Source organism: Astyanax mexicanus, chromosome 1, assembly GCF_023375975.1.
Source record: "Astyanax mexicanus isolate ESR-SI-001 chromosome 1, AstMex3_surface, whole genome shotgun sequence".
NCBI lineage: Eukaryota > Metazoa > Chordata > Actinopteri > Characiformes > Acestrorhamphidae > Astyanax > Astyanax mexicanus.
The window spans coordinates 61,637,512-61,660,022 of record NC_064408.1 but is presented as its reverse complement, the minus strand read 5'-3'; the positions used below and the strand labels follow the sequence as shown (position 1 = coordinate 61,660,022).

Here is a 22,511-nt window from a genome sequence, read left to right as displayed (position 1 = left end):
ATAAAAGTAACCTGACATTTTCATACCATCATCTCCTCCTCTACCTACAGTACAGTACACTTTTACTGCAGCTTACTAAATATTACACCACACACAAATAGCAGCACATATTAATAGTTCATTCAGCTCATAACATTACTACTTATCATTTAAAATGTATTCAAATACTACAGAATATAACATTAGATTAATTTAATAGGTTAACATAGATAGATAGATAGATAGATAGATAGATAGATAGATAGATAGATAGATAGATAGATAGATACTTTTTTTATCCCGAAGGAAATTTAGGACATGGTATATAGAGATATATAGAGATATATAGAGATGGTTATTTTTTCACATATTAATCCCATTAAGTACCTGTATGTTGAATTTTACCTTTACTATGGTGTATGTGTTCTATGAGCTTGTCCTAAAAAGCATTTAGTATTAATTTACACAAACCAGCTCATTTTCAGGGCATTAGGAAGATATTATAGTGAAGTACTACACGAATATTTTCATATTCATATTTTCATATAATTTTCTATATATTCTATGAATTTATCATAAATTCAGGTAAAATGTAATAACATGTTTCATGTGGGGGAAAAACTGTAATCATAGTTTATATTGTATGAAAGTGTGTAACAACTTCATACTACTAAACAAACTCAACTAAACAAAATTTGACTGATGTCCCCAAACTCTTGCATTAGAGTTATACGTACTCAACACTGGAAGATTTCCCACTGAAAGGAAATTATATTATGAGACTAGGACTCATAACTCTTCCAGGGGGTTAAGAGAACTGTTTATGAGAACATGTTGTAAGAAATGGTTTAAATAGGCTACAAAGGCAAGCTACACTGTGCTAATTAAATATTATACAGCTCTGGGAAAAAAAAAATCAAGAGACCACTTCAGTTTTTGAATCAGTTTTTTTTTTATTTTGCTGTTTATACTTAAATGTTTGAGTAAAATTAACGTCTCGAAACTACGGACATTTAGAGACATTTTACGAACATTTTCCCAAATTCAGAATAAAAATATTGTCATTTAGAGCATTTATTTGCAGAAAATGAGAAATGGCTGAAATAACAAAAAAAAAAAAACGCAGGCTTTCAAAAAACAAGATCATATTCATAAAGTTTATAGAGTTCAGAAATCAATATTTGGTGGAATAACCCTGTTTTTTTATTACAGTTTTCATGCATCTTGGCATGTTCTTCTCCACCAGTCTTACACACTGCTTTTGGATAACTTTATGCCACTACTGATGCAAAAATTTAAGCAGTTTAGCTTGGTTTGGTGGCTTGTGATCATCCATCTTCCTCTTGGAGGTTTTCAATTTGGTAAATTCAAAGAAAATTATATGTATAGACTTGTGTATGTCTCTGTAGGGGGGCTGAAATGTAGTGAGTGTTTTGACACTGCTAGAGAAGCTGAAACTTTTATAGCAGAGTGAAATGAATCTGGTATCTGAAGTGATAGTTCCCCGGCTGATGGGGGGTGATAGTCCCGGGTTTTGAGGAGTGATAGAGATTAGAGCTGCTGACTAAAAACAGAAGACCGTGTCACTCCTCAGGACTCAGGCCAGGCCTGACAGACCGCATTCCTGCAGAGTGAAAACATCAGGAGTGTGCTGCTGAACTCTCTCTGTCATTCCTCAGGCCGGACTCGTCTGACGGGCCACGCCGAGGTGCTGATTTGTTCCTGAATGTTCCTCTCAGTCTTCATTCCTCCTCCGAAACCACAGGCAGCTCCTCTCACAGGCCAGAGGGCTGAGGAGCGCGTGCTCGCGGCGCTAGCCGGTGTTCATACTTCAGCCTGGCACTCACTCAAACCCACGTATAGATACGCTCAGTCTGGATTAATCCCAGCGTGGGAGAGGATTATTATTTTATGGTGAGAGTTTCTGTCTGATTGAGGACAATGCGGGGCTGAAGGTGAAGACTGTTTATGTGAAGAAGAGCTGGAAGGATTCGTCATCAAAATGGATGAGGTGAGTTCTGGGTGTTTTGTCTCAGTTTAATAATAATAAGTCATTACTGCTTTTAGAAAATTCTGATCAATATACCAAAATAAAGAACTTTATATCTTGGGTGTCAGTGATATGCTCTATCAGCCCAAGAGGGGTTTTAAACATGGGCCCCATCGGGGTGTACACAGCACATGGGGCCAAGATGGGACCCCTGTGACATTAGTGTGAGCTGAATTGATGGGATCTATTTGGGAAGTAAACTGGGTTCTAGGTAACAACAGATAAATAAACACACTCAAATCCCATGCCCACCTGAAACTCACCTAGCTCATGTTCCATCCATGTGAGCTCCACATGAAAATGTTGGCTGTAATGTGTGTTAGTTAGATAGTTAATTAGTTAGTTTGGTTTTTATGTGTTAAGATTTGATTCTGTGTTTTAGCTGTTTAACATTTCAGGGTCTAATGTTTAGAGTATAAAGTACAATATAGCACACTATAGATGACTGTAGATTATCTGTAGATCTGTGGGAGATTGATAGATGATCTGTAAATTGTGAAAGTATCTGATGAAACGTTTAATTCCAGTAGTGTAATATTAGTACAAGGATGAGTTATAGGTTTAAAGTTAACGTTTAGGTTGAAATAATAAAAAAATTGGGATGCACTGAAATACAGCTCTGGAAAAAAAAAAATTAGAGAACACTTAAAATTTCTCTGATTTTACCAAATTGAAACCCTCTGGAATGTAATTAAGAAGAAGATGAGACCAAGCTGAACTGCTTAGATTTTTGCACCAGGAGTGGCATAAAGTTGTCCAAAAGCAGTGTGTAAGACTGGTGGAGGAGAGCATGCCAAATGCATGAAAAATGTAATTAAAGAACAGGGTTATTCCCCCAAATATTAATTTCTGAACTCTTAAAACGTAATGAATATAACCCTATTTGAGTTTTCTTATTTTCTGCAAATAAATGCTCTATCATTTCATTTGGAATCTGGGAAAAATATTGTCCGTAGTTTATAGAATAACAAACAATGTTCATTTTACTCCAAAATATACCTTTAAATAGCTAAAACTAAGTAACTGATTCAGAAACTGAAGTGGTTTCTTTTATTTTTTTTCCAGAGCTTATTGTTTATTGAATGTCAAACCTTTTCCATAATTTTGCCTTTTTTTCACCACTGCATTAATTAGATCTCTTGAACACTGACATTTTAACATTTCAGCTAATTGCAATTTGATCACATCACCAAAAATGTCACTGTAAGCTATAAATTATTCAGGCTTTAACTTATTTAGCTTTTATGACATTTTCTGCTAAGCAATTTCCATTTCTAAATGTTTGATGCATACCTAGTTGTTGCACTTTTTAGTAAATCCATCTAGAATTCCAAAATGTTACTTAGCATTGTTGAAAACAAGTTATATATTGCATTGTTCAAGCCAATATATATTTTAATATGCACTGTACCCTTTATCCCCTTGTATTTTTTATTTTTCCACGAAACTATTTATGATCAGTGGTGATAAACTTGCCCTTTAATTCTTCTGAATTTCAGTGTTATGTAACCTGTTGATCATAAGAGTGCTTGTGTCTATTGGTTACTGAAACCTAATATGTGAATTATACAGTCATTCCTTAGATAGTTTTCCTGATTTGTTCACATTTTATTTTCCCACAGGATAAAGGGGTGGACTTCCAGTCCCTGAAGGCTAGGTTCCAGAATGATGAAACTTTGAAGATCCGAGTCAAACCTGCCATCCCAGAAAAACCCAAAGCTCTCACCTCTCCAACCTTTCCCACCTCGCCCACCACCAAAATAAGCAATCCTCTGGTTACCAGCATCATGGAGAACCGCATGTCCTTTACTCCTCGAGTGGTCTTCAAAGATGACAAAAAGAGCCCCGGCAAGCGGCCGGTATCAATGCCCGAACCTTTACCATTAAACATGAATCCTGAATTGGTGGACAAGAAGCAAAAAAAGGAAGGGGATCTTATCAAACAAGCATTGAAAGATAAGAATCTTCCCCTGGTTTTGCCTGTAAATCCTGTTATTCCAGTCATTGAAGAGACCCCCAAACCTGATCCTATCTCAGCCTCTTCAGCTGTGGCATCTCCAAGCAAAGTTTCCACACCTAAAAAGAAGAATTTTTTCAACTTTTCAAAATCGCCCAAAGCTGAGAAAGAAAAGAGAGACATTGCAGAAAGTACAGTTCCAGTGAACCCTGCACTTGATCATCTTGCTCCCAGCAGCTCCACTCCAGTCAACTCAACTCCTATAGTTAATAAGCCTGTGTCTTACAAGGCTCTCGTTCCCCCAAGTCAAGCAGAAGTTGTTCCAGCATCCAGTAGTCCAATCATCCCTGTTATTCCTGCTCCAGTTATTTCTAATCCTGCCATTCCTGAGCCAGAGGTTCCTGAAGTGCGGACAGTTCCAGAAATGGACATTGTGTCCCAGGTTTGTTCTGAACCAGACATCTTAAAGCCAAAAAGTCCTATTCCAGTTGCAGTGCCAGATGTATCTTTGCCTGAGAACATGACGACAGAAATGCCAGATTCTACAGAGATGCCAGATATTCTTGATATGGATATTCCTCCTCCAATTATTCCTGAAGACATTCTAGATGCAGATATTTATTCCCTAGATATACCTGTCCCAGTTACTCCTGATCTTTTTATCACTGCACTTTCTACTTCATCTACTCCACCTTCCAGCAGTCCCAATCTCTCCCGCACAGCCTCCCCTGCCCCAGTCAGATCTGCATCAGTCACACCTGAGCCAGCTAACCTGGTTCTGCCAACGCTAACCCCAAATCCAGATGCAGCTTCTAGCCCAAGAACTTCTCCAATATTGTCATCTGCAGCTACAGACGTAAAGCCGGTGACAGAAAACGGCACTGCTGAATCTCATGAAGGGATGGACCAGACAGAGAAGACACCAGAGCTTCTGTCATCCACTTCATCCACACCCATTTCAGCCTTGTCTGTTTTAGCAAGAGCTGAGGAGATGGCCCCCGTCAAACACACCATTTGTGATCAGAGAGTGCTGAATCTTCTAGAAAAGGCTAAGAGAAAGCATAATGTGAGCCACCAGACACCCACACCTACTACACCTGAATCTCCAGGAATGGTCTTACCTGACACAACCTCTCCAGCATTGGCTCCAGTTGAGTCTTCAACACCGAAGAATTTACATCCTGAAGCCACCCAAGCTGAACCAGCCCCAGCAGTGGAAGCTGCACAGGTCCGACAATCTCTTGTTGTGGATCTTCCTGATATCCCTCCAGTTGACTATGAGGATCAGTCGGGGGATAGAGCTTCAGTCAGGTCTAATACCCCTAGCTCTGAAACAGCCCTGACTAACGGCCTAGATCACAGTAAGTGTACAATACATGGTTCATTCATAGTTTTGGGTCATTCTCAGCAGTGTGGTAAGACTGGTATGGTGGTGTGTTAGTGTGTGTTGTGCTGGTACAATTGGATCAGACACAACAGTGCTGTGTTCACTCACTGTCCCCTCTATTAAGCACTCCTACTTACAGTTTCTGCTCCACCCTGTAGATGTGAAGACTGAGTCATTAGCACAGTTTGTTTTGGTCATTCTTACACTGCATTTACACTGCTCTGTCGCGTCAATGCACATAAACGCACTGTCCCTATCCAATTGGTCGCATACGGACATTACAAGGGCATTCCCTGTGTCATCCAATTAAATCGTTTAAATGGGAAATGGTTTTATACAAGCTTTATTTCCTATTAACTTATATATAAATCTAGGTGTTCAATTGAGCTTCATAACACTGTCTAGTGAGCAGCATATAGGCTAACAATTATATAATAATATTTTCAAAACCCACCAGAGACCCCAGCAATCTCAGCAACCTTTTTCCACGCTGTATTACGTTGATCAGAGTCCCTGTAAATCAGCAGGGACTAATCATAAAGGAAGGGGAATTTCCAGGCTTCTCTGGAACGCTTAAAAGCGGAACTAAAATATTTGTAAAAAATTTTCATGAGGACACGTATCAAGCAAACACCTGATCTCTGATTGGATAGACGCATCGCATTGGACAGATTCATTTGCATGAAGTTTACCTCGGCTCAACTTTTCATCGTATTGCATTCCCCGGACTCGATACACCGGGCCCATAATGCACTGCGCAACTGCGTCTGACGGAGCCGGCGCATCTCATTAAAAAAAATGAATGGGAAACATGTGCGTTGAAGTGACGGAGCAATGTAAATGTAGCGTCAGCTCTTGCATCAGTTTTTACAGGGTGCTGTTGGTTGGATTTATGGTTTTATAGTTGGTGGACTACTCCAGTCCAACAGTGACACTGAGGCGTTTAAAAACTCCAGCAGCACCGCTGCACCTCAACCACTTATACCAGCACAACACACACTAATACACCACTTTTATGTCAGTGTCAATGCTGTGCTGAGAATGACGAATCTCCCAATTAATAGCTGCACTGTGGTGGTCCCGATCATTGAATAACAAAATAATGGTGGATAATAAAGTATGCAGAGAAACAGATACAGGGCTACAGTCTGAAATGATAATACTACAAAGTGCTCCTGTATGATCAGTGGAGCTGATTAAAACAGTGTAGACAGTGTGGAAATCAAGTACATTGATTTCTTGTAAGATCTTAGTTTCTGTATATGTGTATGATATAAAATGTTAATAAAGTGTTTATTGTATTATGCTGAGAAAACTTAGTTTATTTAGAAGTCTACAGCCATTTAGGAATGGGGGTTTCCAGAAATGGTTCATAAACAGACTGTAGGTGATAGTAACACTCCCCACTTTTGTGTAACAGAGAAAAGCCTTCATTCTTTGGGCAGAGTCGGTATGTGAGGCATCCATCAAACCCTATTGTGGTTGTGCAGTGCAGCATGTCTCTCATAGTCAGGATGACAGGGAGGTTGAGCAATGTTGTGTCTCAAGGAAATGTATGAGTCATCTGCAAGAGCTGCTTTTGTCAATAGTATTTTTGACAACAAAACATTAAGCACAATGCCTGGGTATCTATGACAGATAGTAAAAGAATCTTACATTGATCTTTTTACAGGTCCAGTTTGTAGGTCAAGTATGAAAACCTTATGAATATATTTTTCTGTGGTCTTGTTTTGTATTATAAAATAATTAATTACACATTAAGAGTTGTGGGGTTTTGTTTTTCTTTTTTCAAAACGGGGGATAATTCTGACAGCATATATTTATTAGACTGTCAGGGATTGCAGCAGGGAGGATGCAAAGCGCATGTAAATGTAGATAAATTATTAACAAGAACATAAACAATAAACCACATCTAAATTTAAAACAAGATACATTTTATCGAAATCGATCGAAATGATGGCATGGTCTCGAGCCTCGAAGTCAAAAAGAGGATCAACGATCTATAGCTCTATAGACGAACTATAAATCACAGTTGTTGATAAAAAATCTTAAACTTATGATTGACTACACCTGTGGCTTCATTTGAATTAAAAAAACGTCACGGATACGCCCACACGGCGAGCCAAGTCAACAGGTGTTCTGTCGAGTTGTGCTACTCTGTCAAACCGTGATACTCTTATGTGTATATTTAAAGGTAAAAATACAAAGGAAGCCCAATATTAGAGCATGTTTCCAGTATGAAGGTTATGTACTATATTTGTAAAGCCTAATTCACATTTTCAGGGTAAAGTTATGGTAGCAAAAGTTTAATATACTCTGTTTTTTATATACTTTGATATTATATATATATATATATATAACAATAATAAAATAAAGAAAATCGTAAAAAGTAAAAGTAAAAAAAACATAAAAAAATCGAGAATCGAATCGAATCGTAACCCTAAAATCTGAAATAAAATCGAATCAAGTATTTAGAGAATTGTGACACCCCTAATGAACAGACAGGACTAGTAGAATAAACACAGAATTAACCACAGACAGAAAACAAAGAAACAGCAACCTGACTCATGTAAAACATACACAAGACCAGTCAACCACACGCTGAAACACAGGGGCTTTAAATATACACATGGGGAATAGAAAACACCTGGGGTCTCTGAAGAGGGGGTGTGGTTACAGATTAACACTGGCAGAGTTGCCAGATTCACATTTTTCCTGCCAAATTTGGCTGGTTTGAAATTTCAGTCGCAGGTGAAAATTCAGGGGTAGCGGAGTGAATTTTTTTGGACTTTTAAATAATTTAAAAATTACCGCGGCCACCAAAAACAAAAAAGTGGGCGTTGCCTTGAATATTATGTAACACAGCAGGAAGACTTACAATTCGACACTAAACTCAATCTTTCTTGTAACCTGAAAAAAAAGTTCAAGAGGAGAAAATAGAGTTCAGAAGGGGCACTACTGTTATAATACTATTAATGACTTTAAGATAAATAGCAATAGTGATAATAAATTCCCTATAAACACAATACTAAGTCGTACAATCATAGTTGTTTTGCCATTGGCTTCAAACGCAAACAACATTTTGGGTTAGTTTACGCTTCTGAATGGCGGGTTTTAGACTGAGTTTGGGCTGGATATTTATGTTAGACCTGGCAACCCTGAGCACAGGTTGGAGCATTAAGGACCAAGGCAGAGGAAAGTAGAGACACAGACAGACATGTATTATTGAGCACATGGTTAGATAAACAAATAAAATATGGTAAAAAAAAATATAGAGGCTGACAAGAGACAGGACAAGGACGTCATATAGACTTACATTTTATTTGTAAGTTGTCAAACCGTTTCTTTCCTGCATTTTCCATTCATCACAAGTATCATTCACTGATACAAACAGTTAACTTCCTTAGCCCCTGTGCACCATTTTGACTACAAAACCCTGAGCTATTGATGATGCTGTATACTTGTGAATGAATTTTAATCCACACCAAGCTAAGTAAATTTGTCTTGCCTTGAAATAGTCTCTAAAGGTTTGCCTGAGAGTTCATTGCAATAACGTTCCCGCCTCTGTTCTCTTTAGACCGTGCTTCACCCGCTCCTAAAGTGCTGACTGTGCACAAACCTGCTGCAGCGAAGGGTAAGCCTCCGCCACCTCCACCTAGAAAGACCCCCGTGACTGTACCCAATGGAAGCATCACGCCAGAGAAGCCAGCGTGTGTCCTGAGCACAGATCTACAGACCTCCACTCTGGCGGATCAGCCAGTGGAGGAAAACGGTACAACTTAGCAGAACTTAGAATTCAGAAATGCCTGATATTATTTATTCTCTTAAGAATCCTTTTTCTAAAACACTTGAATGTAATCTATAATTGTTACAGGGATCATTATTCCGGCTCCAGTGGATTTCACCTCAGAAAATTCGTCATTGGACGATTCAGAATTTGATGATTCATCTGAACCAGTTGCTCTCGAGGATCCACAACAAGCTGAACTTCCAGAACATGAAAGTTTTGCATTTTCAGTTCATGAACAAGCCTTTTTGGAACAGTTATATCCAGAATATCAGACAAATTCAGAGGAGTTTGTTCCAAGTGTGGAGACCACAGAAACCGATTCTGCTCCAAAAGCAACAGGAACTCCAGATTCAGTCCCAGACTCTCCTGTCAGTCCATCTCCATCAGGGTAAATCACGAGGATAATTAACGATTTCATTTTTACCATTTTTAGATTTCAAAACTAACCAACATTATTAGTTTTTTTTTTAACGATTAAAAAATATTTAATCAGTATTTTTACGTTTCCATAGGACCCTGGAGATGAATGACAACGGTGACAATAACATCTATGAAGACCTAGCAGCCAACAAGAGACAAAAATCCACTAAGAAACCACGCAAAATAGTTCCCATGAGTATGAAGACATTTATTTGTTGCATTTTGTTTCATGTTAGTACAGAAATTAGTTTGGTGTAATGTACCTTTATCAGTCTGTAATGTGATTTACCTTTAAGAGGTCTCTGGTCTGCTGACCCACTGAAACTGCAGATTTTAGATTTGTATCTGCCCTTGTTCTGTCAGTTATATAAGATAATATAAGAACAGAGTTTCTATATTGCTTATTACAGTATTGAGCTAAAACATGCCACAGATCATGGACCTGTTTTTCATCAGTGTTTTCTTGATTTTTAGATCCATATGCTGATTCTGTTAATGTGGTAAGTGTGTTTTTAATTAACATGTTTTTCCAAAAACTGTGTGTTATATTATGCTTATTTTAACTAAATCTTATTATTAGGCAATACTTCTGATTCTTATTCTAATATCTTATACTGTAACTTCACAAATAGAGTTTTACTGGTCACGTAGATGTGAATTGTTTTTTGCTTTTATTGATTTCATCAAATATCTGTTTACAGAATGAAGACTCCTCAAGAAAAACCTTGTTTGCCAGGTCTGTTTTAATAGTTTACCTAACTCTCGTTTCTCTTTATTTACTGATTGTGTTTTCTATTTGTGTGCTGGATCTGTACGCTTATGTCACAGTATATAATATCTGTTCCTGCTTTTATAGAAAGAATGCAAGCCCGGATGTGAAAGAACTGAAGAAGAAGGAGAAACAGAAAGAGAAAGAGAAGGAAAAAGAAAAGAAGGAGCAAAAAGAGAAAGAACGAGAGAAGAAGGAAAAAGAAAAGAAGGAGAAAGAAAAGAAGGAAAAAGGAAAAGAGAAGAAGGAGCAAAAAGAAAAGAAGGAGCAGAAAGATAAGGGAAAAGAAAAAGAAAAGGAGCAAAAAGAAAAGGAGCTGGAAGAGAAGCAAAAAGAGAAGAAGGAGCTAAAAGAGAAGGAAAAAGAAAAGAAGGAGCATAAAGAGAAGGACAAGGACAAGAGTGAGCAGAAAGAAAAAGAGCACAAAGACAAAGAAAAAGAAAAGAAGGAACAGAGAGAGAGGGAAAGAGAGAAGAAGGAACAAAAAGAGAAAGAGAAGAAGGAAGCTGAACTAAAGAAAAAATTCAAGGTAAGTAGCAAATTCTCACACAAAACGATGTGTTAATAAGGAAATAATAGCGTTGTTGTGCATGCGTTGTTTTAGTCCACATAACCACAGCATGTCTTTCCTTAATTTAGTAAATTCCAGTGCTTCCCTGTCTGGCCTGTGTGAACTCGGTGTAACATGAAGTTACTCAACAGCAAACTGCTGTTAGTGTTACATCATTCAACAGTTATATATATATATATATATATGATTGAAGGAGAACACTAACTGTTCAGCTTTGTTACATCAGTTAACAACTCACACCAGTTATGCTTTCTGGAATTCCCGGTCATGGATGGCAGTTCTAACACTTTGAATTGGATGGACGATATCTTAATGATAGCAGCAACGCTTACATGGCTTCACCCTCACGTGCATTATGTTTTACACCATTATTTTGAGATTTTCTTTTTTTATTCCCCCCCTTCTCTCTTTCTCTCTCTTTCTTTTTGTAGATTACAGGAGAGGAGGAGGCGATGTATGAGATCAAGGCAAGGGAGACCTGCAAAGGCCGTAAGAATGACCTGGCAGTAAAGGCTGGAGAGACAGTCAGCATTATCCGCACCACTGACTGCCCTAAAGGAAAATGGCTGGCCAGGGACAGCAACAACAGATGTGAGTCAGCCGAATGAGAACATTGGGTCTTCCTAAGAACCTTCTTTCTTTAGTTTTCTTTTTTTTTTGAGAGAGAGAGAGAGAGAGATGTCCTAATAAAAAAAGTCTACTTCAGATTCAAGCTAAAAAGCAATGTTTTTAAACTGCAGTATAGTTTACAGCTTCGTTATCCTTATAATAAACTGAACAAATCGCAAATAAGAAAACATTGATGAATGTAACAATCTTTGTGCAAGTTACATACGTGGGTTTTAGGAAGAAATGTCTCCTTAAGAACGATTGGTGAATGAGGTCCATTGATCTGAAGAATTACACTCATCTCAAAATAGTTTCTAAAACTGTTGGAGCTGGAAGGAATTGCTGGATTTCAAAGCTATCCAGAATGAAGATAAAGGTTACCAGGGCTGATATGAACAATATTTATTGATCTTCACGTACCGTTTAACCCATGTGTAACGCAACATGCCAGATGTCTTGGCATGAATTTGTAGGTTTGTAATGGTCTGTAATGGTATCTAGGGCTGCAGCCATTAGTCGATATAATTATATTAGATATTAGTATTTATTTATTTCATATTTAGAGCATTAAAGCCAATTGGACCTCAATCTCCAAATGCATGTATCAGTACTGGGTTTACATTAAAGTAGCTCTATTCTAATAACTGCTTTCAGATGGGTATATCTCAGTGGAGAGTGTGGAGCTGGATGTACAGGAGATGATGGAGCTTGGGAAGAAAGCTAAAGCAACCAGCAGACCCAACAGCTCTGCATTCACCGACCCTGAGGTTACAAGCACAGGCAGCAGGTAACTATTACCATAACCACAGCATAAAACGTGTGAGCCCATTACAGATCTGTTTTTGTGTGTTTATTTGACCTAAATACGGTACAATACAGTTTTTACATTTATTTATTGAGCAAACTTTGTCATAAAAAATGCAACCCCAAACAACTGGGGCTGACACACAGTCTTATGGTTTAGAGCTAATTAACAATTATGATGAGGATCATATTTTTGAATACAGTGTTTGTTTTTCTCCTAACATCATTTTCATTTAAACCAAAAAGTTCACTTTTGGATTGACCTGTCCACAGAGCATTCTATTAAAAGGCTTCTGGCTTATTTAAGGAAATTTTAAACCGTCAGCAGTGTCCTTTTTTCAGGAAAAAAAAAGTGGCTTCTTCCTCACTGTCCTGCCATACACACCTTATTGTTCATTGTTTGTCTGGTGGAGGACTCATTACTCATTACATTCCTCAGTGTAAGATAATACCCTGGACTTCTTTATGACTTTTGTAACATCATTTGCTAAAAGCCAGAAGTGATATGTGCCACTCTTTGAAAGAGTAACAGTGGTTCTGAGTATCAGTATTTGTATATTATCTGCCTCAGAGTTTCGTAACGTTTTCCAGCTGGGTGAGCTTTGATCGAGTTTCTCAGGAATTTGCTAGAGGCACGGCACATTTCCATAAGCCTGCGTGGTGAACACCAGACTTTCAGCTGCCACTTTAAAATAATTTTGTTACATTTACATGCATAACAATCATAGAGTAATCAACTGCATTAGGTAATTTTAGGTGAAATCTACGCTGTTTCCTGTTACACTGAAAACATAACCTTTATAATAGGGCTGCAACCAATGATTATTTTGGTAGTCGACTAATCAATGAATAATTTTTCTGTTTAGTCAATTAGTCATTTCTGCTTGCTGTGTGTATGGCTCCTGTTTCTAGCTTTCTCTATCGTTTCAAAATGGCATTAAGTGCAAAACATGGGATTTCAGTGTGAAATGTTCTGATATTTAGAGAGAATATATGTATTCTGTTGTGTCTGTTAGCAGCCCTCCCCCACTGCATTTCCTTTAATTGTGCTCTCTCAGGGCTCCGGTAGCCGATGGCAAGCTACATGATCAGGATTTGAACCAAATTGCATTTCTATCCCCAGCACTTTGAGCCACTCAGTTACAAATTAACAGTTTATTCAACACTGAAACAACAACTTTAAACTGAAGTAACTGAAGTTACAACTTTAACTCATTGTATTAAAGTAGAGTTCAATATTAGTATATATTTCCTTACGTTAACACCTGAGACAACAAAATAAAAAAGATATTGTCTACTTAACATTGATTGAGTAATATGAATTTACACCATGCTAATCATTATTTAATCATTTGATCAATATGACTAAATAACCATGACTTTTTAAGGAATTGTATGTAATGCTGGGTAATTATTATTAATCAATAAATGCAAAACACCTTCATTTGTTAAATTGTATTACCTTTATCTAGTTTTAGGGATTAGATAAGAATCTGATAACGTATTGGATCACATTTATGCTGAAAAACAAAAATAGAAATTACAAACAATCCAGCAGCACAGCATTCATATATACTGTGGTTCAATTAGTAGACGATCTCATGCAGAGCGTCTGCACCCATTGTTGCAGTTTTAAAGTGTGTTATGCTAATATATATATATATATATATATACTTTATCCAGCCTATTCAATGATGTCTGGTTTAACGTAATATATTATTAATATTATTAATATATATTATTATTATATCATTACATTTAATTTAATGAAAATATCAAAATATATCAAATTGGTACTACTAGTATGTACCAGTTGTGTCTATATCAGATTTGTTCTCTTTTTATTTCAGATCCTCAACCCCTTACATCTTGAACCAAGACCTACACCAAGAGAGTTGTAAGTGAATTTAGCAAAACTAATGTATATTGAGATGTGTGCTGCTGCTGCTGCTGCTGCTGCTGCTGCTGATGATGATGATGTTCTTGTCTGTATATGGATGTAAAAAATAATTTGTACTCAATTAAATTTGAATCGTATAGATCTATTTCTGCATTAAAGACTCAAAGATTTGTGTCCTAATTAAAATATAAATGTTTGTGATTTTAGTCACAGATGACAGCGAGGAATGGTGTGATGAGGATGATGCACCATTTACTCCCACTGACAGCACTGATCTGTAAGTACTGACTCTGTGTGTTTTCTTCTCTTTATTTGTCAATAAAAATATCTGTCTAATATATACTAGAGTAACACAGAAGTTTATTGTCCTGTGTTTAAATATTGCTTTGATAAAAAAAAAAATGTTCTTTCAATCTTTCAGAGACCTAAATCTGACAGAATCTCCTATGGAAAGAGGTGAGTCAATTAGAAAGCTATTTCATATAGTAAGTAAGATAAGTAAGACATCAGCCTGTTCTCCTGTAAGAAATGATCAGAAAGGTGATAATATATCCATTTCCAAGACACAGCTAAGAATGTGGTCTAATGCCTTATTAATCCGTCTTCTTAGACATGCAGATTCTAATGTGCATGCTCAATAACAGGTTTGGTTTTGGGTTTTGGGAGTTTAAACAGAACCTCTATGAAAATGTCAAAACAGGAACATTTGAGCTTTTTCTTGAATGCTGCAGATCAGGGGTATCAAACGTGTACATTCTTAATAACCAGCAGCACACTGATTTCACCTGTTTAATCGGTTGGTTAGTCTTCAAACAGCTGCATTTCCTCCTCTGGCTTACTGTAACTGCCTAGATCAGATTTAAAAAGAATTAAGCAGCCCCTTTATTCTGTTGCTGTCCAATGAAGAACAGGTATCTTTTTTGCCAATTTTTAGTTTACTACAAAATTTGAAGACACAAACTGTCCCTCATTCTTTGTTAAAATTTAATGAGGAATCAACCAACAGAAATTCTCAAAAATGAACTGAAATTTGCTGGGGTTTTTTTTGCTTCCATCGAAAGTGATTAAGGTTTTATCTCTCTCCTGTATATCCTGGAAATGCTTGTTTTTCATTGGAAGATACTTTATGGCAATGATTAAAAGTAGTGATGGCATAGTTATTTTTAAAAGTTATTCGATTACTGATTACCCTTTTAAAAATAAAACAATAAAACAAAATAATAGTTACTTTATGAATTACTTAATTTTAAAAGTAACTACATTACTCTTAAGTTACTTTTAAATTACTGCTGCCTCAACACTTTACTGGAAGCTTCGCTCCACCTCTAGGACAAGTTTGCTGCTGCGACTCCAAACACTTCTTTGCATTAAATGTTATGTTTTGAAGCTATGTAGCACTAAGAAAAATTACAAAAAAGTAATGTGCAGTGACTTAAATAGGTAACTTTAATCTGATTACTGTATTGGAAATAGTAACGCGTTATTACTCGTTATTGAAAAAAATGATCAGATTAGAGTAATGCGTTACTAATTATACCACAGTTAGTTCAGACCCTGCACTGTGATTGGCTGAGAAGCATTCTGTGAGTGCCATTATCAGCTAGTAATGCACTGTAACCGAAGCTCTCCATGTATTACTCCGCCACATAACCTAGCAACAATGCAGCGCTTACAAACCAAACAGCGCAGCTACAAACAGAGCAGCAATGGAACTATTTTAACTCACAGAGTTTTTATATAAAAAAAAAAAAACAGATCATATTTTCTTGTCCTCTTTAACTAAAAATCTCTTAATAAACAGTAATAATGGAACTGTGTTGTAATCACAATAATACACTCAAGGTATGTGCTATAACATGTAATATTGGCACTGCTGTACTGCTATTACATGTGATAGCACTCCCTCTCGTGTATTATTGTCTATTAAGTATCACTGGTCTCAACCCACCATCCTTCACTATCTAGAGTTTTCTCTGTCCTGTACCAAGATGGTGGAATCAACTTTTACTGGCAGTCTGACCAGTTGCTTAATGTCTTCAAATGCTAACTACAGACCCATTTATTCATAGAGTTCCTAAATTAGCACCTATATGTTTTATTTAGAAGCATCTAATATTAATGTATCTGCTTCATTGTAGTCTCTACAGGCGAGCTAATGATATTTTAAAGTAAACAGTGATCGCTCTGGATAAAGGCATGTTTGAACAAACTGCTAACTTTAGCCTTAAATGTAAATGTGCTTCTGCTTGGCTAGAATGAAAAGCTGCAGCTACACTGCCCCTTTGCAGACAGGTTTGACACCCTGCTGTAGATCTTGATCTGTTTGATGCTGTTTTTAAAAGCTTTTTGTAAACTGTTGTCTTGCATGCTTTAGTGAGTCCAGAGACAGATCCAGCTCAGCAAGCTCAGACTGATGGAAATGATAATGTTCAGTAAGTACCAGGCTGACTGATATGCTACACTCTAAATGCTTTACACTCTTTAATAGTATTTAATCTATTTACTCTGAAGTTACTCTGTGTTAATGTTTAATGTAATTGTGTGAATAAACATCTAAACGTCTATATGTTTACTTTTGTTTCATTCACAAGACTGAGGGGCAGATAAAGAGCTTAATGGCGCTAATTACTGACACCCTGCCAACACTGCAACAGCAGGAGTGGCCATTTTATCATGTTAATTACTGAGAACTTCCATTCAAATGAACAAAGACGCAACTTCCTAATTATCATGTGACCAGCACTGTGTAAAGCCCTGTTTGGCTTAGTGCTTAAGAAAAGATAAGATAAGAAAGTCTTTTCTTATCCTTCCTGGGAAATCTATCTGCTACAATAGCAAATTTCACTGTAAAATAGGTAAGTCGTAAACAGCAAGCCATGAAACACAAAATATAATATGTTAAATACAGTATCTCTACACCACTTACATTTTTGTAAATATTTTATCATACTTTTCATTGGAAACTTGCTGTGCCTTCAAAACAAAAAAAGTACAATCCTATGTAAACAAAAAAAATGGCCAAATTGTATATCTCACAATAAATATCTTACAATGACTCTAATATACTAATAAATATACTATTATTTACATTCAATTTTGTTAGTTTTAGTTGTAGTATTAATACAATATATTTCATGACACTTTTTGTTCAAAAGTAAGTGGACATCCTTTCTAATGAATGTATTCATCTACTTAAAGGAGAACTCTGGTGTATAATTGACGTTTGATGTAGTAAAACATTATAAAGAGTACTAACCTTTGTTGAATAGCCCATTTCCGATCTCCCACAGCTTTCCAAGATCCAGTCATTTTTACAGTTTGTCCAAACATGCTTTAGAATGGATGATATGGGGCATATTTTGCCCTTGAAGATAAATTGCTTTTTACACCGTTATCCAGGCTCAAAGTGGCTCCACACCTCATTGGTAGAATCTGGAGACCCCTGACATTTAAAACGAGGCATTAATAAGTTTAAAAGTGAAAAGTGCACAAAAAGCTTATTTAAACAACACAGTTTACATCCCATAGCGTAGGTAAACTCTGATCGCCGCCATCTTAAGATAAAGGTAAAAGGTGATGGCGCCCAGAGATAAGGGTACTCTATGGGTTGTAAACAATTGTATTTAATAAACAGTGGCTGTGGGAGAATGGAGGTGGGCTGTTCAACAAAGTTAGTACTCTTTTTATAATGTTTTACTACAACTAAAGTCAGTTTTACACCAGAGTTCTCCTTTAGAGAAGTGTTTCCAGTAGAACAGGACTTTCTGACCTTTTGGCATCGTGTCTAATGCCAGGCATGGGCTAGAGGGTTATAAAGCCCCCCAGCACTGAGCTGTGGTGCAGTGGAAGAACAGAGTTCTCTGGAATGATGGTGCTCCATCCAATATATTTGGAATAAGTTAGGAGGTGGGGTGAGGTGGTGAACATTCAACATCCTGACCTCACTAACACTCTTTTACTTATATGTAATTCAACCCCACGGCAATGCTCCAAAATCTGGTAGAAAGCCCTGTCTGGACAGTAGAGACATTTACTTCATACTTCTAAATAGAGTATTTTATTTTAGGGGTATTTTTAAGTTCATCTTATCATTTGCTGGCTAACCGAGACCAGCTAGAGGAGGTGGATAACGTTAATTACCACAGCTGTGAACAAACACTGTCTCCATGCTCGCGCCGTCTGCGCTGTATTCACCGCTCACAGCCGCGTGACTCTGTTTATTATGTATAAATCTGCGCTGCACGTAGAAACACAAAATCTTCTCGCTGTATTTACTTTTTTCGTATATTTATATTTAACGTACTCCCGTGTCAGACAGCTCTGACCAATCAGAGGACACAGGCTGCTCGCGTGGTTTATTGATGCGCATTTTGGTGCGTTTACATTTATTACATTATGACCGAACAGAGCGAGAAAACGCTCCAAGTAAATGAACTCATTAACTGATTCGGACCAGAGAAACAAATGGTGAAAAGGAAAAGCATAGATTTGTTTGCTTTATTGTTATCTGTGCTTTAAATAAATCTGACATTGTTTATTATTAAACAAATTGATTTATTGCTTCTGTTTGTTGAAAAATACTTGAAGACATTAAAAAATCGCATTTTAAATCGCAATCGCAATTTATAGATAAAAAATTGCAATTAGATTATTTTCCAAAATCGTTCAGCCCTACTTCAATCTGTTGTGTATCTTGTGCTTGTTTTATCTAAATTATCACGCCTTTGTGCATATTGCAGAGCAAGACATGAAGCACTTCAGAAACTGGCAACCTTCTTTGCGCAGCCTAAAATGCCTGGACATGCTACTACGAACAGGAACACCATGTAAGACTATCCTATCTTCTGCCTCAGAAGGGCATTTTAGTTCTGTAGAGTATTTAATGAGTCAGATAACTATTAAATACATAAAGAAACCTGAAAGTTTGTGTTTGTGTTTTCTCTTTTTTTCTGCTGCATGTTTGTGTATGAAGAATTGAAGAACCAGAGCCAGGTAAGGAAGCCTTTTTGTGACAAAAATCATGGAAAGTGTTCTGAGAAAGTACTCATATCTAACAGTTCAACTAACATGACATTGTCTCTCTTGTTTTTTTTACCCTTTCTCATGCGCATGTAGACGAATTGGAAAGCATGTAAGTTTTCTCGGAATGATGACTTTCACACACACATACTTACATGTACAAACACTCCATCCACGCACTGTGTAATTGCTGAGTTGTGGCATGCTGTTGGACTGGTTCTGCATGTAGAATGTGTCAAATTCTCCCGCTGGTTGTGTCAATGAACTGACTCTGCATCCATGTTGCTCTCTTCTTTCCTTTAATCCTTTTAAAGAGCCACACAGAATGTAGATCTGCAGATACTGCCTCCTCCAGACCTCTACGCAGACCTCATTGACGGAGACTCGGAGGGCATCTACTGCAAGTACGAGGATAAGACAGCTGTTTAACCAGACCCTCACCCTTCAGTGGAGGGCTCTTCTCTCAGTTTTGTACAGGATTGATATCCATGAGTGGCTCTGCACTGCACATTTTAGTGTTTTATTGAACTAACACACCCACTGAACTAAACTTGACTAGTGTTTAATATTAATCTGATTTGTGATATGACGTGTTTGAGCAGAGATATTACCAAAAAGTGGACCAGTTGTTTACTGATATAGAGAACATATATTGAAACCTAAGTTTAACATGGTGTTTAACACTTTTAACTAGACCATGATATTACTAGGGCTTTTACTATTGCGCTAGTCTGGTGCTTCTTAAATAAAACAAATACTGTATTAAAGTGCAATACATCATGAAAGATTTACTTTAAAAAGTAACATATAACAAGTTGAACAACAGATAAAAGAAATTTTAGTAACCTGAAGGCGCACTGCCCAGCTTGCTTTAGGGTGTTTCAGTGTGTGTTTGCTATTGTAACGACAGGAAACGTATACAAAAAGCGCAAAAGGCATTTACTAATTGTCTTAATTAATCATGGGTGTATTTTGGGCGTAATATGCAATAAACCAATTGGTGTGTCACTTGCCATTCCCCTTAAGAGCCAGGTTCGCTCTGACTTAACAGTTCAGCTCTTGTGGGCTTCTCAGTAATGGATTAAATATTTTCAACAGTGCAGTTAACAGCAGTACTAGCTATGGTTAGGAGCACTGCTAGCCACAGTTAGCAAAGGTTAGCGCTAGTAAATGCTGCCCAATGGTGCTACACGGAGAAACCCTGAGTGTTCCGATTAGCCAGGGTGATATTAGCTAACAGTTTGTCCCACTTAGCTTGTTTTGACACGGTAAACACACAGACTACAGTCTGATATACTCAGCTCTGAATGGCCAAAGGGCTAGCATTGTGGTTAGCGGCTACTGCTAATACTGATCCAGCCTCGGTACTGGAGATACTAAACTGAAACTCCTGTATAATTCTGTACATTATCGGAAAAAAAATACAATAATATGGTCATGTACAGTAGTGGTCAGATCTATAAATACATTAATTATGGATATGAAATTCATGGCAATGTTGTCCTTCAGTGATTTCTTTTGAACTTTTTTTTTCACTGTACAGAGAGATAAGTCTGAGGTGTTCAGAAAGCTAAGTCTATATTACACTTCTCAAAAACATGAGGAGGAAAGATGCAAAGGAAAGGGTTATTAGGATTATGTCAGAACTAAATAATAAGATACAAGCGTTAAATAAAAGCATTCCAATCAGACAGAAGTGAGGCAAACCAAAGGCTGCATTAGAAACTTAATAATTATCTTGAGATTTTTCACTTTATCAGTAAAAAAAGCACAACTGGTCAAATGAATACATTTTGGATTCAAGTAAAATTGTTAGCTGAAATTGTAAAAGAAAGGTCCTTTAACTTTATAGTGTAAGACAGATTTTCTGATTTTTCCTAAATAATTACAAGCAATAACCCTGAATACATATTATAGACAGGAAAAAAATGTTCTGCTTGATGTTTAATGTGTATTTTACACTTTGTTCACAGTTGATTCACACCTAAAGTTCAGAGAGACCGGAAGTGCCATCAGGACGGGCGATTACTGACTTGGTTTATTGTGTCTGGAGCTGCGCTGTTGGAACTCTTTCTCTTTCCTGACTGGTATGAAAGAATGCTGTCAGGGTGTGCTGGTATGCGCACGGTGTACAGCTGCGTAAAGGCAGGACTTCCTTTAATTTCTATTTGACGTAAAAATTGCTTTGCTTCTTGAAGTATAAATTACCTTTAGGAGGAAAATATGACTTCCCTTCCTTCAGCTGGGTGTTTTTTTTTTTTTTTTTACTTCCGTCACGCTCTCCTGCGTGACCTTAATTCACTCTAGATGACTTTGGCTGTAGATATGATCTTGTGTAAAGAAAGGGTTTGGAACAGATAAAGCTTAAGTAAAATAAACATACAGCATTTTTACTGAGATTATGCCAGCTAAAGTGCATATTCTGTTTTTGTGTATTTAGCATAAACCATTTTGTGTTACTTTCATATAAAGAAAGCCTCATTTTTTGTGTCCCATCTCACAGTTCTTACAGAAGCTACACAGCACTGTGGAAAAAAGCCGGGATTCAATTCTGTTGTGCTTTTATAGTATTACGTCCATTTTACAATCTTGAGATATCCATTTGGTGTTATTTTAAACATGTGAAGTGCTTGTAAACCTCTTGTTTGAGTGGGTTTTTTTGATTGAGATGCCTATGGTACTATTTTCCAGTGCTAGGCCCACAGTGACCCTCCATTGTACAGTTTAATGAAGCTATTAATGGATTTAGTCTGCAGCTGAAGACTTCAGTCTGGTATGTGATTGTGAACAGTGATAAAACACTAAAAAGTGATTTAGAGATACACAATAATCATTAGTGGTTACAATATGCATATTTTTCCATTGTGAATCAAATAAAGTTCTGTGTTCTATTACAATAATGTGCATCATATTAGAAAAAAATCACTTCTAAATAGTAATACAGGACTATTTTGAGGCATCTAAACTTTGATCATGAAGTAAGAAATTTATGTTGATATTTATTATTTTTCAGTTTTTTTTCTATACTGACATTATCATATTGTGGTGCGAAAAATCAGTTCTACACAATAAATTGTATCACATCTGCTATTAAACTCAACGTTTTCCATTGCAATTTCTAGTATGACTTATTTTATATAGAACAATTAAACATGTATCTGTGTCTTTATACCTTGATACTGATCAGCACCAAACTGAGGCTATGACAACCATGTGAATAATGCATTTACAAGGACTTTAGACTTTAGTACTTCTT

General features: G+C 36.9%; 1 protein-coding gene across 3 annotated transcripts; it reads left to right on the top strand.

Moving 5' to 3' along the window:
* Nucleotides 1-1,626: 1,626 nt before the first annotated feature.
* LOC107197929 (calphotin) lies at nucleotides 1,627-22,370 on the top strand. 3 transcript variants are annotated; one of them, XM_049481403.1, is made up of 18 exons: nucleotides 1,627-1,990; nucleotides 3,652-5,347; nucleotides 8,951-9,145; nucleotides 9,248-9,551; nucleotides 9,676-9,779; nucleotides 10,058-10,083; nucleotides 10,285-10,319; nucleotides 10,440-10,505; nucleotides 10,545-10,881; nucleotides 11,355-11,514; nucleotides 12,187-12,319; nucleotides 14,187-14,233; nucleotides 14,444-14,513; nucleotides 14,658-14,692; nucleotides 16,611-16,668; nucleotides 18,976-19,062; nucleotides 19,209-19,228; nucleotides 21,229-22,370. In XM_049481403.1, exons 1-18 carry the CDS (start codon nucleotides 1,982-1,984, stop codon nucleotides 21,285-21,287), a joined length of 3,441 nt encoding a protein of 1,146 aa, XP_049337360.1. In that variant the 5' UTR covers nucleotides 1,627-1,981; the 3' UTR covers nucleotides 21,288-22,370. The 3 variants fall into 3 exon arrangements, 2 of the variants coding, with proteins under 2 accessions (XP_049337360.1, XP_049337355.1); XR_007439993.1 differs by adding an exon at nucleotides 19,570-19,659 and having other exon boundaries at nucleotides 1,628-1,990; nucleotides 10,440-10,881; XM_049481398.1 differs by having other exon boundaries at nucleotides 1,628-1,990; nucleotides 10,440-10,881.
* The last annotated feature ends 141 nt before the right edge of the window (nucleotides 22,371-22,511 follow it).

What these genes read in the sequence shown, in the direction of transcription:
- LOC107197929 (XM_049481398.1), top strand. An exon ending in GATGGAAATGATAATGTTCA is followed by an intron (nt 16,669 to 18,975) that starts GTAAGTACCAGG and finishes TGCATATTGCAG; the next exon opens with AGCAAGACATGAAGCACTTC. An exon ending in AATTGAAGAACCAGAGCCAG is followed by an intron (nt 19,229 to 21,228) that starts GTAAGGAAGCCT and finishes CTTTGTTCACAG; the next exon opens with TTGATTCACACCTAAAGTTC.